At 31.2% G+C, this 16,092-nt stretch overlaps 1 protein-coding gene across 2 annotated transcripts in view; it reads left to right on the forward strand.

The window, feature by feature from the left end:
* LOC118205678 (mdm2-binding protein-like) overlaps positions 1 to 16,092 on the forward strand; it is a 156,665-nt gene that overhangs the window by 59,168 nt on the left and 81,405 nt on the right. For both annotated transcript variants that reach the window (XM_035377972.2, XM_085827615.1), the window contains 2 exons: positions 6,845 to 6,936; positions 8,680 to 8,752. In XM_035377972.2, the coding sequence (XP_035233863.2) occupies positions 6,845 to 6,936; positions 8,680 to 8,752 (165 nt within the window). The remainder of the gene's footprint in view (positions 1 to 6,844; positions 6,937 to 8,679; positions 8,753 to 16,092) is intronic.

A 16,092-nucleotide genomic window follows, 5' to 3' on the forward strand; every position in this document is an offset into this window, starting at 1 on the left:
TTTTTTTTTTTTTTTTTTTTTTTTTTTTTTTTTTTTTTTTGTGTGTGTGTGTGTGTGTGTGTGTGTGTGACATCTGTACATACGTTTGTATGTTTCTCATATAACTCAAAAGAGTAGCTATAGAATGTTGAAATTTTGTGTATGGGACTGCTATAACATGCAGTCGTGCACCTCCCTTTTGCTGCAATCGGCAAATACACCAAACTGATATATATATATATGTTGCTAGCAAAGTTTGAAATCTGGCATTCTATAAAATACCTAGGCATTGTATATAATGCCTAAAGCTAGCCGGCAATGTATGAAATGATTCATATTTCACACATTTCCTAGGCATTCTATAGAATGACAAACTGGCAAAATACGAAATACAGTTCCGATCCGTTTTAAAAAACCATACTACTTACCAGAACTTAATAAACAATGTAAAAAAGCCAGAATGACTACTACGAAAGAACCACGGAACTACTGACTGCTGAATTGCTAGGATGTGATGTTTGTGGAAAACAAAAGTACATTCATTTATCCTGTTAAAGAAAGGGTCAGTACTATACAGTAATACGTCATGGATGCTGAGTTTATTACTTCATGAAAACTCATTTGAGTACAGGACATGGATGATATGACAGAATGTTGAAAGAACTTTCAACCAAATACAAAAATGTTACACGTAATGATATTGAACCGACCACTTTTGTGAGCCCTGCCAGAAAAATTAAAAAGAGCATTGTTGTGAAACTTGTGATTGTTTCTAAATTTAATTTCTGTTGTCAAGTAGATCTTACCGATTCCCAGTCTCAGCAAGATCGAAAATACAAATTTATTATGTTGTATCAAGACCATCTCACTATCCTTTTTTACTTCCTTGTATGAAGTAAAAAGGAAGTATTGTAATCCTGAAAAATTTCAGGCAGCATATTTCAACAAAAATATCCATTTTGACCGCTATCGAATGCAATTTAATGATGTTTTTGCATGACATCTGTACGTAAGGACAGAATAAAAAACTCTTTTCCTACAAAAAAATTATAAAACTGCTTTAAAATGAATTCTGAAAAGAATTTTTCATAGCGTCTGTACGAATGTACGTATCTTGTATAATTCAAAAACGAGTAGCCTCAGAACGTTAAAATTTTGTATATAGGATTGCTATAACATGTAGATGTGCACCTCGTATTTTGGTTGCAATCGGCCGCACCAAACATATATAAATATATTTATATATATATATATATATATATCTACTCTGTAACCTGGCTCATTAATCTCAGTATCTTTACTCTTATAGGTTTGTAAATGGTACATTTCTTGCTTTAAAAATGATTGAATTGTGTTGTTCTTATCTTCTGGTTAAGGTTTTTATGCCTTTCGTAAATCTGGAAGCAATATTTGTACAGTTATCAACAATTTAAAAGCTGTTTAAGTGCGGTTAAGCCTTAAGTTTTAAAGAACATGGCGGACATATTTGTTTACATTTGAAACTGCAAAATACAGTACAAAGTCCGTAATCCGAACTCGTCGGGACTTCGGTGATTCCGGATTATAGATCATCAGTTTAAGTCTGGTAAGATGACGTGCAGAAATTATATAATTAAAAATATGAAACCGTAATTTATGAAATATAGATCAATTATGATCTAAAAGGTATTAAAATTTTTTTTAAAAAAAAGCTTAATATTTATTTGTTTACTTTATTAAACATTTCTTTCAATATAAGTTGTGTAAGTTGCTTCGTTTTTTGTGCTAATACTTTCTCTTTAATTCTATAAACAGACAAAATTTCTTGTTCAATTACAAAGTTCTACTGTTCAAGTCCTGCATTTGCTGTGTCAAGAATACAGACTAACTTGTCAATCAAAATTTTTTCATTTTCAATAACCTCTCTGTCAATTGAAAGCGGTATTTTCTGGATCTAGAACCATAAAACAGATTTCACCGTCCGTTAATTGATTGATGCTTGGGGCATTGTCTCGTCGCAATGAAGAATTTCTGTTATATTATCTTCATTTATTACCGCTTCTCCACATTTCTTTACAAAATTCAATAACTGGAAAATTTCACCTTTAGTTTGCTATGTCCGAAAATTTTCAAATTCGTGGCTGTCATTTTCATCGTCCTCACCATGAAATATGGTAGCTGGCCATAAATTATGCCAAGCATTTGTTCACGTATCAGGAGACACATCCTCCCAATGTGCATGCATAAAACATACAAAAAAAATGTTTGTGCCTTTGAGGTCTGTATTATAGATCATTCCGGATAATGAACGTCCGGATTACGGACTTAGTAGATTTGTTGCCAATCTAGAAAGACTAAGCTTTGCAACAACAAAGGTAATGCCTTTATTTGTTATTGCGAATTAAATTATGCTTAATGCTTTCTGGAATTTTTTCGAAGAAATAAATGTTTAAGATTTACTTCTTAATTTTTAATACAGATATTTTGAGTTTTTATGTATTTTTGCCTTGTCGCGAAGTGAGAACTGAATTAATTGAATAAGAAATACTAAATGGTCTGTGAAAAACTGTTTCTTTCTTTCTTTTTTTTTTTTTTTTTTTTTTGCTTAATTTCTTTTATACATTGTTCTAGCTTTATTATAGTATTTGAATAGAACATGTGGCAACGATTAGATAATTCTTCAAATGATATGAATCTTGTGTATTTTGAGTTATAATATTAACGAAATATAATACTGTTAAGTGAACCTAGCGCCAGAGTGTCGCTATGGTAAACAAATAATAGTGAATTTTAAAGAGTGCATATATTCTATTGTGGTTTATGCGCTATCGACGAAGTAGATTTAATTCAATCCTATAAGTTTAAATGAAATGCAAGAAAAACTGCGTATAATTTAATATTCCATATAAAGAAGTCATGCGGTTTACACATCAGATTTTTTCTTTTACATATTTCGAATAACAGTTTTTAATGGCACTCTTTCATTAATCTTTCAAAATAACATTTTATTTTTGAGGAATGAACATCTTTTAAATAATAGCTTTATCATAATACTTTTTTCATACTTTGTTTAAAAAGCATTTGTCATTCTAGAGAATGCCTAGGCATTCTAGAATGCTGGCGTTTATAGAATTCTATAGAATATCAGCACTTTGCCAGTAATATATATAAATATACTGTTCCCCTGTTACCCGGTTTAGTGAGCTCAATACTTTTATTCTTATATGTTTGTAAATTGCATTTTTTTTTTTTTTTTTTGCTTTAAAAGTGGTTGAATTATGTTGTTCTTATGTTCCTGTTAAGGTTTTTAATTAATCAACAGTTTAAAAGTGATGCTAATGAAGCCACCATTTATTTACAATTGAAACACTTAGAATAGTGAATTAAGTCAATTGATGAACGAACTTCAGTATCATTTTGCCAATGGGACCAAAAATTAACTTTCAGTTTTGTGCACCAAAAATTCCTGCTTCCTGCTGACCGAATTGCTTGTTTTTTCCGTAGAAATTTTAATTGTAAAATTTTTTTTAAAACTGTTTTTAATTGTATCCTGTGTTTTAGGTTTTTCTATATTTTAAAATTTTGAATGAAGATTTTTTAGCTTTTATGTATTTTTGACTTGTTGCAAAATGAGAACTGAACTGAAACTTAAACTGTAACAGTAACTTAAACTGTAAACAGGCTGTAAAAACTCTGTCCCCTTTTATATTCGGATACATTAATTATATGATTTCCTACAATTGTGTTTTGAAGATGCAAAGTCGCAATTTTAAATATAGATGTATGATGCTAGCATTGAAATCACTGTTACCAGGGAAAATCTTATGATGGAGAAGCATAATTATACATTTAGTGTTTCATTTCATTCTTGCTATTAAGAATCATTTTCCAAGATATGTTTGCCATTTATGTGGCATTTTAAAAGTGCGCTGTTCTTGGCAACATTTCATTTTGGTAGTCTATTTTCTTAATTTTATAAATAACTTTTTTTTATTAATATATTTTTCCCAAGCTAAAAATTGCATTTAATGTTCATTTTTTTTTTTTTTTTTTTTTTTTTTTATTATCTCATATTTTTGTGATACATTTATTGCATGTGTACAGGTTTATAATAAATTGAATGCACACATCTCCGATGATAGCCTGATATGATTTATTTTATCAAATGAAACACTTGGGAGATCTGGAACATTCCACAAAGATGGTCGTACAACTTTTTACAATATCACAGAGTACTATCACTAGTTGCACTTCAAACTACTATGAATGTTAAACGCGATGGAATGCAAAGTGCATCTAAAGAGAAATTTAACCCGGAGATATCTCAGTACTCTAAACTGATGTTGAACTGGCAACTCGCAACAACAACTCGGAGCAAATGATTAGAACCTTTGTGCTTAAATATACAGGATAGCAGAATGTCTTTCCCTGATTAAAAAAAAAAAAAAAAAAAACATAAAATAACTCTGGAAAATAAAAATGTGAATTTTTTTAATCATTATGCTTCCACATTTCTTTTTGAGCAAGGAGACAGTAACGAACATGTCTACATCCTAATACTCACAAGCACATAAGTTAATTAATTCAAATTCTGACCATTCAAGTATATTATATACATTTCATTTTGTACATTTTAATGTACTTTATTTTCTGTAAATATTTTTCAACTTTTATATTTAATATATTTAATAATTTTTGCAAAGATTGCATTCTCTTTATTATGTTTATAAAGATTACTTTTAATTAACATGCATAAAAGCGAGGGTATCGGGGAACACTTTACTCAAATGAGAAAATGTTACTACCACTCAACCTAGCAATAATATCTCACGATTTAATATATATATATATAAGTTAAACAGAACTGCCACATCCATAATGAATTCTGTGTAGTACCTTAACTTAAATTCATCTCACTTAACATCTAACTGGTTTAAACTCAACTTACCAGTTTGGCATCATAATTCTTACTTGAGTAAAAGACAAAACACCTTTGCATTTATTAATTACTGTTAACTGACTGGGGGGAGGGGTTGTTCCCTTTGAAAAGCTAACCAATTTCCAGTCAATAACAATAATTACTTGGTTTGTTGATTAATTTTTCATTTTAAAATTTTCAATTTCAATTTTTCCATACTTCATATTTGATGTTTCTTTTAAAAAAAATTTCAAGATTCATTTTTAGATGCTTCTAAGTTACTTCATTCAACTTAAAAAAAAAAAAAAAAAAAATTCAGGACTTGTTTTTAAATGCTTCTAAGTTACTTCATTCAACTAAAATTCTACTAACTTTCTCAAAGGAGATAATCCATTAATAAATTAATTGTTATATATATTTACAGTATAAATGACAGTGCCAAGGAATAGTTGGTAATGTAATGGTGACACTGAAATAAAAAAAAGGCTAAGTGTATTTTGTGATATCATGAAACTAAACTTCCAATTAACAGCAGTTTAGAATTTCATATTATGGTTGTCCTTCGGAATTTAGAGCATCACGAATGTGTAGGGTAAGTTTCAAAGAAACTGGTAACATCAGATACCTTTCCAAGAAGTGGTAGGTGTACAGTGAATAATGACGTTGTTTACTATGTCAGAAAACGAGCAAAGGACATGTTAAGGATCGAATATTTGTCATACCAGTTTGTGAAGTCGTACAATAGTTTGAAGGCCAGAATAAGAGATGATGCGTCAAGTGTTACTGAGTGAATGCTGATATGTGACAAAAATTGGAATACGGCGTACAAATTCAGTTAAAGATGACATTGGTTGATATGACTTCCTGTGTTTAAATAAGCACCATTTAATATAAAATATATTTTATTTCACACACAGAAATATGATTCGTACTGGGAGCATTGTATAGCTATCTTTTTCCTCCCATTGGCACCCGCCAAAGGAGACTCTGAGGTGAGAGAGAAGTTGTGACGTAAAACATAATGTCTCAATCACATTATGTTTCGGCTATGCGGGACGTGACCTCAAAAGGACAATTCTCAGAACCCGCACAATTTCAGAAAACCCACTTAGCTAGGTTACCATTTTCACTTGCTACAAAGACTTGAATGCCAAACACTAATTGATTATCACCCAGATTGGGATCATGTGATGCTTCAGAAGAACTATGGTCTTCTTCTGAAGTTGATCTTGGTTGTCTGTACCCAGGACAGAGGTCTAGCCGAGACATTTTCGGTTAGGTTAGAAAAAATCCCGTGTAGCCGCAACAGCCCTTTCGTAGCTAGGCGGGATTTCGCTTCAGGCAGGGCTCTTTTTTCTAGGAATCCTCTCATTTAAACCAGTGCTACCAGAATTTGTTTCTTAGAAAAGTCCCGTCTAGCAGGTACTGTAGCCAAGTGTGATAACCTTTTTACACATGAAGTGTCTAGTCTTACCAATCTTCAAGCTATAAAGGAGGCATACTTTGAAATTTATGAATGTTGTACTATTCTTAATAAACGTAATTGTTACAGGTACTATTTTCCAAAAAAAACAATATATACCACATCTATTGTCATAATAGTTTTCATGCTATGAATTTTTGCAATCAGGAAAAAATGTTTTACTCATCCTGTATAGATGTGTTATTTTAGACCCTATGTACCTCTCTATGCGGTAGCAATAAATGGTACATGCATATTACAAGGTGATAATGCTCATCTGCATTGAATTGGAATTATTGAACAATACTGACAGCTAATGTTATATTCATTTATTGAGAATCTGCCCTTTAGGAATGTGTTAAACCTTTCAAGAGATACAGTGTACCTCATAAAATATAGCAGAATTATGTATTTTAAAACACTGTTATTTGATGTAATTTATTTTTTCATTTGTATCACAGTTATAACTATTTATATCATCTAATAATTTTCTTTGTATTTTACAGCATCTAGTAGTCTCTCATACACTTCAGGCCATAGATGAATGTGCCTTTTCAACTATACCAACATATATGATTTCACCACTGGTATTCAGAGTGTATCCTTTTAAATAATGTTACATTAAAAATCATTAAATTCAATTTTGTTTAAGTATAAATAATATTTCTATTTTTGAGCAATGTAGAAAGTGATGCATTTTTCGTAGATAAAAATTTACTTATAATTTATGTCATTTAAATATACACCATACCCACAAAAGGCCGTACTTTATTTTTACAGCTGTTTGTCGAAAACATGTGCTTTCAATTAGAAAAATGTTTTAAATGACACAAATATTCATGTTATGGCATTTTTTAACTTAAAGAAAATAAGTTTGTAAAAAATTCGAAATCTGTCTTTTTGTACCCTCCTTTAGTCTTTAGATTTAGGAATATTGTATACTCTCTATAAAAAATAACACCCAAAAAGTTTGACTCCTGTTTTGTATGGGAAAAACTTACTGAGATATTTGATATTAAAATTAGAGATTCTGGTCAGGGATCATACAAATGAAAATTTTGTATTTGAAATACAATATCCAGATATTGTAAAAAAAAATTGAAAAACATATAGAATGCATTGATTTTCATAGTTTTACTGGTCTTTGTGAAATTATATTATGATCAAAGAAATTATGTATGCAGTCATTTTATCCTGTTCTTGTCTCACAGTAATTAACGGATGTATTTTATACAAAAGGTCAGTCTTAAGTAAAATTTCAAATGCTAATGGTATTTTTAAGCTTTGTGACTTTTGAGCTTTGTGTGAGCTTCAAAAACTCTGTGAAAAAAAGAGCTTAATACCTAAATGAGGAAGATCAAATAGCATTTTACATCATCCAAAAGAACAGCTGAACAGCATACAGTCAAGCATTTATTTTATGTGAGAAAGGTGGAGTCTCATTGTGCCTGTATAAAGATAGAAATTGCTTTAAAAAATTTCATTCAGTTTAACATGAAATATAATTTTATCTTAATAAAGGGTGTCAAAATCATTAACAAATTCTAGGATTTCAGAAAATTAATTATAGAAAATTTTAAAGCCAAATATCAAATGATTTTAAGTTGAGTTATAACAAATAAAATAAAATGTGTCTTTGAATAGCTTGTAAATTTGGCTCAGATGGATAATGATTCATACATGCATCAAACACTAATTTTGTATAAAAAAAAAATTTAATTATTTTTTGGTTTCTGTTTGAGCCATATGGATTTTAGGGAGAATTTTTTTTCCTTGATATATAAAAATATATTCCGTGGAAAGTTAAAAAATTCATTTAGTTGTCCTCTGGGACCATTAATTTACTTTGATCAGGGTTTGGGTTTAATTTCAACCTCTAATTGCAAAACCTTGATTATCCAGCAGTTTTTAACTTGAAACATAATAGACTTTCTCTGTCTCCTTCACTTACTGCAAGTTTTCTTCTTTTTCAGTAAACAACAAATTGGGGGAAGGGGGAGTTTATTTCTGATATTGCAGAGATTTAAAGAAAATCAATGGAATTATTGACAGCATTTAAGATGAAGTATTTGGGAAATATTTCCAGTAATGAGTGACGGGCTGAAGTGCATCTGTCTAATCATAGAAGAAAAGTATTCTATAGGATACTGAAACATCAGAATCAGTATTACATCTTAAACGGAATATTTAAAGAAATTTCATACAGTTTTACATTCTCTTCATATAAACGTGATAACTACACTACATAAAAGGATTTTGATCATTTTTCCAAGTTTATAATTTTGTTGATATATATGTGTAATGTATTAGTAGTATAAATTGACCTTAATACATATAACAGATGTGTATCTGAGCCTAATTTATGGAATGAAACTTCATTAAAGCTTCTTCAATATATATGCAGAAAAGAGGGGGTAATTATCTATGTGGTGTAAATTTTACTTTCTTCTTAGTTTGTAAAATACATTACAATCTAGTTAATTATATTTCATTTAAAAATTCAATCATAGTTTTATAAGATAGTTTTGTTTAAAGTTTTGCAAATTTAAATAGCTTGTTTTGAATAAAAGCTGCAGGGGATGACCATCTGCAGAAAATAAAGGTAAGTATCTCCTGCTTATTCAGCCTCTTAAGGAGAATAATGCTGAAAATTAAAAAAAAAATTTGAATTTGAATCCAACATTTTTCGGTTGCAGTTTGATTATTGAAAATGTAAATAATGTATTTTATGTGTACGAAAATGCAGTAAAATAGATAAAAGTTTGTCTTTATATATATCTTCTATAAAGCATCATTAGATTAAACAGTAGATTATGTGTTATATATTTAAGGTTCTAGCTGTAAAAAAGTAGAAGCAGAAGTACAAATTATCAAGAAAGTAGAGCTTCTTGTTTATTAATATCATATCCAATATGAATTATTTATTATTGAAAATACATCTTATAATTTGCAGGTTATTAAAAGGTGAAATGATCAGTTTCATTTCCAACTGAAGTATCAGACAAATGATTTAGTTCTTATCTAGTCTTGAATTAAGACATACAAACTTTCCTTCGTAATTTTTTTTTTTTAAAACTTCTGTAATTTTTATTGATATTACTTAGCTGGGAATTTAGATTTGCTTTGATCTTTTAAATAATTGTGTTGAAGGAGATTTTGAAAATTTAGTCGCTACTGTCTGAAAAAATTACTAAGCTGATTCAGAAAGTAAGTACCATTTGTGCATATATCCTGCACATCTGACAGCACGAAGGTTGTGTATGCATAGTTCATCGTTCAGTTTGAGGACAAATTAGCCTAGCCATTTTATTTGTGTACATAAATGTTTGAAGTCATTGTTTGTCTATAATCATATTTAAAGCATCGATCAGCTCACCAGTTGTGAAATACCGTTATGAAGTTTATGAAGACTAGAAATATTCCAGCTTGGGAAATTTATTGTCAGATAAATATGTTTGTAATCATATTTAAAACAATCAATCAACCCACCAGTTGTGAAGTAATGTTATGAAGAACCATTATGAAGCTTTTGAAGACAAGAAATACAGATAAGTGAAACTTGTGGAGAGAATTTGATGAGTGAGTTACACTGTTTAGTGATGCAAAAGTGGGTTTAGTGAAGGAAGCGAAAATATCCGTGATGAAAAGTGCAGTGTCACCCTTCACTAATCACAGAAAAATTGGTGTGCTGCATCGATGTAAAAGCTTGTTTCAATAAGCAATTCACTATTTCTGATTTGACAATCCATTTTTAAAACATTTTATGATCTTTGTTACACAGAATTGTGATTGAACGTTTGCACTACAAAAAAAAATTGTCCTCACGTTGGTTACTAAAAACATTAATAAATATTAAAAAATGGAAACACATAGGAGTAGCCGTGGAGTTTTTACAGCATTATGCAACAGAAGGAAATTATTTTTTAAAGGAATGTCACAGGTGGTGAAACGGATTTATTATGAGATACCTAAAACGAACAACAGTCATTGGAGTCGTGGCATACTGGTTCGCTGAAACCCAAGAAAGCAAAGCCACCTCTTTCTTAAAAAAAAAATAAATAAATAAATAAATAAATAAATTATATGTACCATGTTTAGGGGCTGTCAAGAAATTTGGTTAGTGGTCGGAATGGAACGACACACAACAGTCAGTGCTACAGCTTACTGTGGGATACTGAAGTAGTTACAGCACGTGATACAGAAGAAAAAGGCATTTACTACTGACTTTTGGTATTGTGTTCGTGCATAATTATGTGTGACTACATCCTGGAAGTGTAATGATGATGCTGCTTGATTCATTTCGCTGGGAACAACTCTGTAACCCTCCAAATATTATTCCAGACCTATCTCCATCTGTCTTCTATTTGTTTTCTGCTCTCAAGAAATATCTCATTGGCCAGCACTTTCCAAGTGATGATAAGATGAAGGTAAGCATCCAGAACTGGTTCAGGTCGTAGGCGGCCGAATTCTACAAAGTGGGTGTGTTGCAGTTAGTGCCAAGATATGCCACATGCCTTAAATCGCATGGTGAATCTGTATGTTATTTACTTTCTGGATGAACTTTGTATCTTTTAACTCTTACATATTCTAGGTAGCTATTAGTAGGCAAATGGATTAGACCACTCAGCACATGGGTTCAGATCTCAATGAATGGGTTTTCATGTTTTTTCTCATTGGTAAATGTAAATTCAAGTCAATTTCTTTAAAAGTTCTCCATGTGCACGTGCCTCCTCTTGCATTTATAGCCCTCATATACTAACTCTACTGCATTAGTTTAATTAACTAACTAACCATGAATTAATTGTAAATTCTATAAATTTAGTTAGGCATTTCGTTAACTATTTAATATAAAATATTTTTCTAGCATTACCTGAAATAATATGCAAATTTTTATTTTCATATTTAATTTATTCGTTCAGAGTTTGAAGTTCTTTCTGTTGCAGTAATAAAATAATAATGAAAGTAATTCAATTATAATTTAATTAAAATTTAAAAAAATTTCTTTAAAAAGGTCCAATCTAATGAGTCACAGTAAATAATCTTTATAAAATATCTCAGTGGTTATTTTCAGTATGTAATTTTATTTCAACAAATAGTTCCAATTTTTTTTTAGTTGAAGTTCTTATTTTTAATCAAATTACATTCAAACATATTTTTTTTTTTTTTTATTTAATTTGAAATTACAAAAATGAATTTTTAAAAATATTCTTGCATTTTTTGGGAGTGGTTGGGGAAGGGCTTGTTTGGGTGGAGTTTTTTGGGTGCAGCCATCACATCCATGTGTGAAATAAAGAACAGCATAATTACTTGAAGTATTATGAAACTGGCAGAACTCTCCTTGAGCTTTTAATGCCTATTTTTTTTAATGCTTTTTATAATGGGCTCTCGCCCACCAGCGGCCGAGCGGTAAAGTCGCTGAACACTGGTAGTTCGGTTCGAGGTTCGAATCCCGCAAATGGGCTGGCTGCATGGGTGTTTTTGTAGTTTTCCCAATGTGTAATGTGTATACGAGCCAGTTTCCCTTAGAAAGTCCTCCACGAAGGCATCCTTCCCCCTTAGGCAGATAGCCTTCAAGGCTTTGCCGTAATTAAATAACCTAACCTTATAATGGGCTCTCGCTTTTTGTGTGCACATGCATATAGATACATAGGTAATTGAAATTTTTTCAGATAGGGGCAGATAGTATGTGCTAAAAAGCAATTATTTATTAAGATAATTAAATTTGAACACTTTGTTGATATTTTTTTTTTTCACGGGAAGTTGAAACATATTTAAGGACATCAACTCGGTTAAAGCTAGTTTCAGCTAGTTCAGATAATTCTGTAGTTGTCTCTAGTCAAGAGAAATGGTTTCGTCAATGGGGAATTCGGGAAAAAGAATGCTGGTTGCGTCTCAATTTTTTTCATGTATGAGAATCTGTGAAAAGGTTTATTTTATATCTGCATTGAAAGCTAATGTATTGTACACGGATCTTAATAAGATATTTGAAAATTTTGGGGTATAAATTTGGCCTAAAATGGAGACAGTAATTTAAAGAAATGGGACCTGGGGCATGCGATAATGCATCATAACGTAATTTGCTCGTAATCAATACGTAATTTGCTCGTAGTTCGATCCTCACATATAACTTCTGTATGTGGTAAATAAAATACAACATCTTCTTTATTTGAAATGTCTTTAGCTGGTTTGATAATATCTTGCTTTAACTGATCTTCTAATGCATTTTGGTGTTCAAAAAATAGATTAGGATTTTTTTAAATCATTTTCTAAGTCGATTGAGTCTTGTTCTGCAATTTCCCTATTATCCTTTAGATTTGATGCATCACATTTCTAAGGTAATCTAACTTTGAGAATTTTTCATATGTTATATTTGATTTGAAATGTTTGATAACTTCATTTTCAATTGAGCAAGTTTTCCTTCTTTTCAAGAAGTCCTGAATTTTCCAAATCCCAGAATCTTGTTATTTGTTCCAAAGTAAAATCTCCTCCCCCAAATACTGCATTGAAAGTTAGAGACATTATCGTCGCCTTTTCATCTTTTGTTGGTTGTGCATTAGCACTGAAGGCGTAATGAGTACGTTTCCTCAAGCACAGAATTAAAGAATCATAAGTCAAAAGATTAAGTTATTTAATAGGATAATTCTGCTTAACTTAAGCATAACAATAAAGTAATAATCTTCACAAACATTAAAATTGAAGTATTCAAAAGAATAACTTACATAGTATCATCATCAGTACTAAATGTCATTAGGTTCACCTATATTATGCAATAAGAAAAATAAACAGGAATATACTTTGCCATCGTACCTGAAAGAGAAGAAAGTACTACTGGATTAGACCTTTGGCCAGGTACAAGTAGCTAGGGTGAAAATCAAATATTCTGCATTGCACACGAGCTTTACTTTCTCTCGCCAATATATACCTTGGCGCACGTTCGTTTCGTATGCCTTTCGAGTTTCATTATGCAAAATACCTAAATTTATGCTAACATTGCCCCTGTTTTGCTAATGAAACTCATACCAATTGTAATTCATTCCTGCAAAACTGAAATTTAGCTTTAGGAATTGGTTTAGTCATAATATCAGCAACCATTTGCTCTGTTGAAAGATAAGCAAGTTTTACTATTCCTTTGTTATTCAAGTCGCGTATATGATGAACTTTTGTATCAATATGTTTTGTGCGTGAACTGAATTTTTCAGATTCTACAAGTCTTATAGTAGACTGATTATCTTCAAATACCTTTATCAGTAGAGTTTGGGGTAGATTGAAATCTTTTGTTAATTTTAATAGCCATAATAGTTCTTGCGTAGCTTGCGATAGTGCAACATATTCAGCTTCTGCTGAGGATAAAGAAACACAAGTTTGTTTTCTTGAAAACCATGAAATACAGCTCCTTCCTAATAAAATAACACTTCCTGATGTAGATTTTCTATCTTCAATATCTTGTCCCCAATCAGCATCTGAATAAACTGTAATATTAGGTTCTTCACTCGACGAAATTTGTAAAGATAGGTTCTTTGTCCTGTTTAAGTATCTAATGATTCTTTTAACAGCATTCCAGTCCTTTTGACGTGGATTATTACACCTTCTGTTGAGTATGTGAGTTGAAGCTGTGATATCTGGTCTTGTGATAGACGATATATACAAAAGACTTCCAATAGCTTGGCGAAATTTATCATTTGAAGTTAGGAGATTTTCTTCCTTGTTTAGGTAATAATAGTTTGTTTCCATTGGTGTGCTGGCGGGTTTCGCTTCTTCAAGTTGAAATTGCTTGACAAGTTGATTTATTTTATTTTTCTGTGATAAGAGATAACTTCCATCTTCCTTGCGATTTATTTCCATGCCTAAGAAATATTTAGCTTCACCAAGATGCATTATTTGGTAACGTTTCTTTAAATCATTAATAGTTTGAAGAATTAGTCCTTCTTCTGTAGAACTTATTAGGATGTCATCAACATACACTATTAAATTAATTCTTTTATCACGAACCACTTTTGTGAAAAGACATGGATCTGCTTTGCTTTGACTGAACCCCAGATTCTTCAGTGTATTTTCAATTTCTGCATTCCAGCGCCTAGCTGCTTGTTTGAGACCATAAATCGACTTCTGTAATTTACAAACTTTATGTCTTTCTTCCGAAACCACGAATCATTTTGGTTGTTCCATATATATTTCTTCATTTAAGTTGCCGTACAAAAAAGCTGTTTTAACATCTAGTTGATGTACCTTGGCATTATTATACGCTGCCCATGCTAAGAAAACTTATCGTAGTGTGTTTCACTACTGGTGAAAAAGTTTCATCATAATCACTGCCGTATTTTTGAGTAAATCCTTTGGCTACTAAGCATGCTTTGTATTTTATATTTTTACCAGTTTCATCATATTTTGTCTTAAACACCCATTTGCTGCCTACTGCATGTTTTCCTGGTGGTAATTCTATAAGTTTATAGGTTTCATTTTCTTTTAGAGAATGTATTTCTTCTTGCATAGCCTTGATCCAAGCTTCTTGTTCACGTTTTGGTAAGTTTAGAATTTCTTCAAAGCTTTCTGGATCTTTAATTTTAAGTAAGATTGATTCTTCGTCTTCTGCTTTATAAGAGAATCTTTCCGGTGGGACCCCTTTGGTTGATCTGCTAGAAACCCTTCTTTCTACCTTTTTTTCACATTTAATTAACTCTTCGGAACTTTTTGAATCTTCTGTAAGATGATCGCCAAGAGATGTTTCTTCATTATTTTCTTCATCATCTTGCGAGTTATTGAAGTGAATTAATTCTAAATCTTCAGCATTATTTTCTGCAAGTTTGTCAGATAAAGACGCGTTTTCTGAAAATTTAACAGTTCTACTTACCATTATTTTTCTTCCACCTACGTAAATCCTGTATCCCTTACTTCGTAAATCGTATCCTACGAATATTCCTTCTTCAGCTCTGTTGTCGAATTTACGCCGTTTTTGTTTGTTCACATAGTAAAATGCTGTACAGCCAAATACTCGTAAGTGACTTAAGTTTGGTTTTCTACCATTCCACAATTCATATGGTGTTCTATCTGTGGCTTTAGTTGGTAACCTATTTTGAAGATATGCAGCAGTAGCTGCTGCTTCAGCCCAGAATCCTTTCGGTAATTTAGAGTTTATTAGCAAAGCTTTTGTCATTTCTATTAAAGAGCGATTTTTCCTTTCTGCAACGCCGTTCTGTGCCGGACAATAAGGAACCGAAGTTTGGTGAAAAATGCCGAGTTTCTTTAAATAATTTTCAGTACTTTCGTTACAGTATTCTGTACCGTTGTCGGATATGAGAACCTTTATTTTCTTTCTAAATTTATTTGTTGTCGATGCAACATACTGTTTAAGTTTCTCGAATACTTCATCCTTTGAAGTGATAAAATAAATTTGAGTATAATGCGAATAGTCATCAATGAAAGTTATGAAATATCTTTTCCCTCCTAAGCTGTTGACTTCAATTGGCCCACACACATCTGTGTGCACTAAATCCAGTGGATTTTTAGATCTAAAACTAGTTTTGGAATAAGGTGTTTCAGTTAGTTTCGCTTTTACACAAGTAGAACATTCCGCACTATGAGTGCATTTGCCAAGTTTAATGCCGTCTGCCAAATCATTTTTCTCAAGTGTTTTTATGGCATCTATATTTCTGTGGCCTAATCTTTGATGCCATTTTAGTATACAGTTCGTATTTGAACATGAAACATTATTAGCTAAGTATGCTTTCTCATCAATTGGGTTTACGGTCAATTTATA

Source organism: Stegodyphus dumicola, chromosome 12, assembly GCF_044657685.1.
Source record: "Stegodyphus dumicola isolate Sdum_Otavi_A_Nest chromosome 12, ASM4465768v1".
NCBI lineage: Eukaryota > Metazoa > Arthropoda > Arachnida > Araneae > Eresidae > Stegodyphus > Stegodyphus dumicola.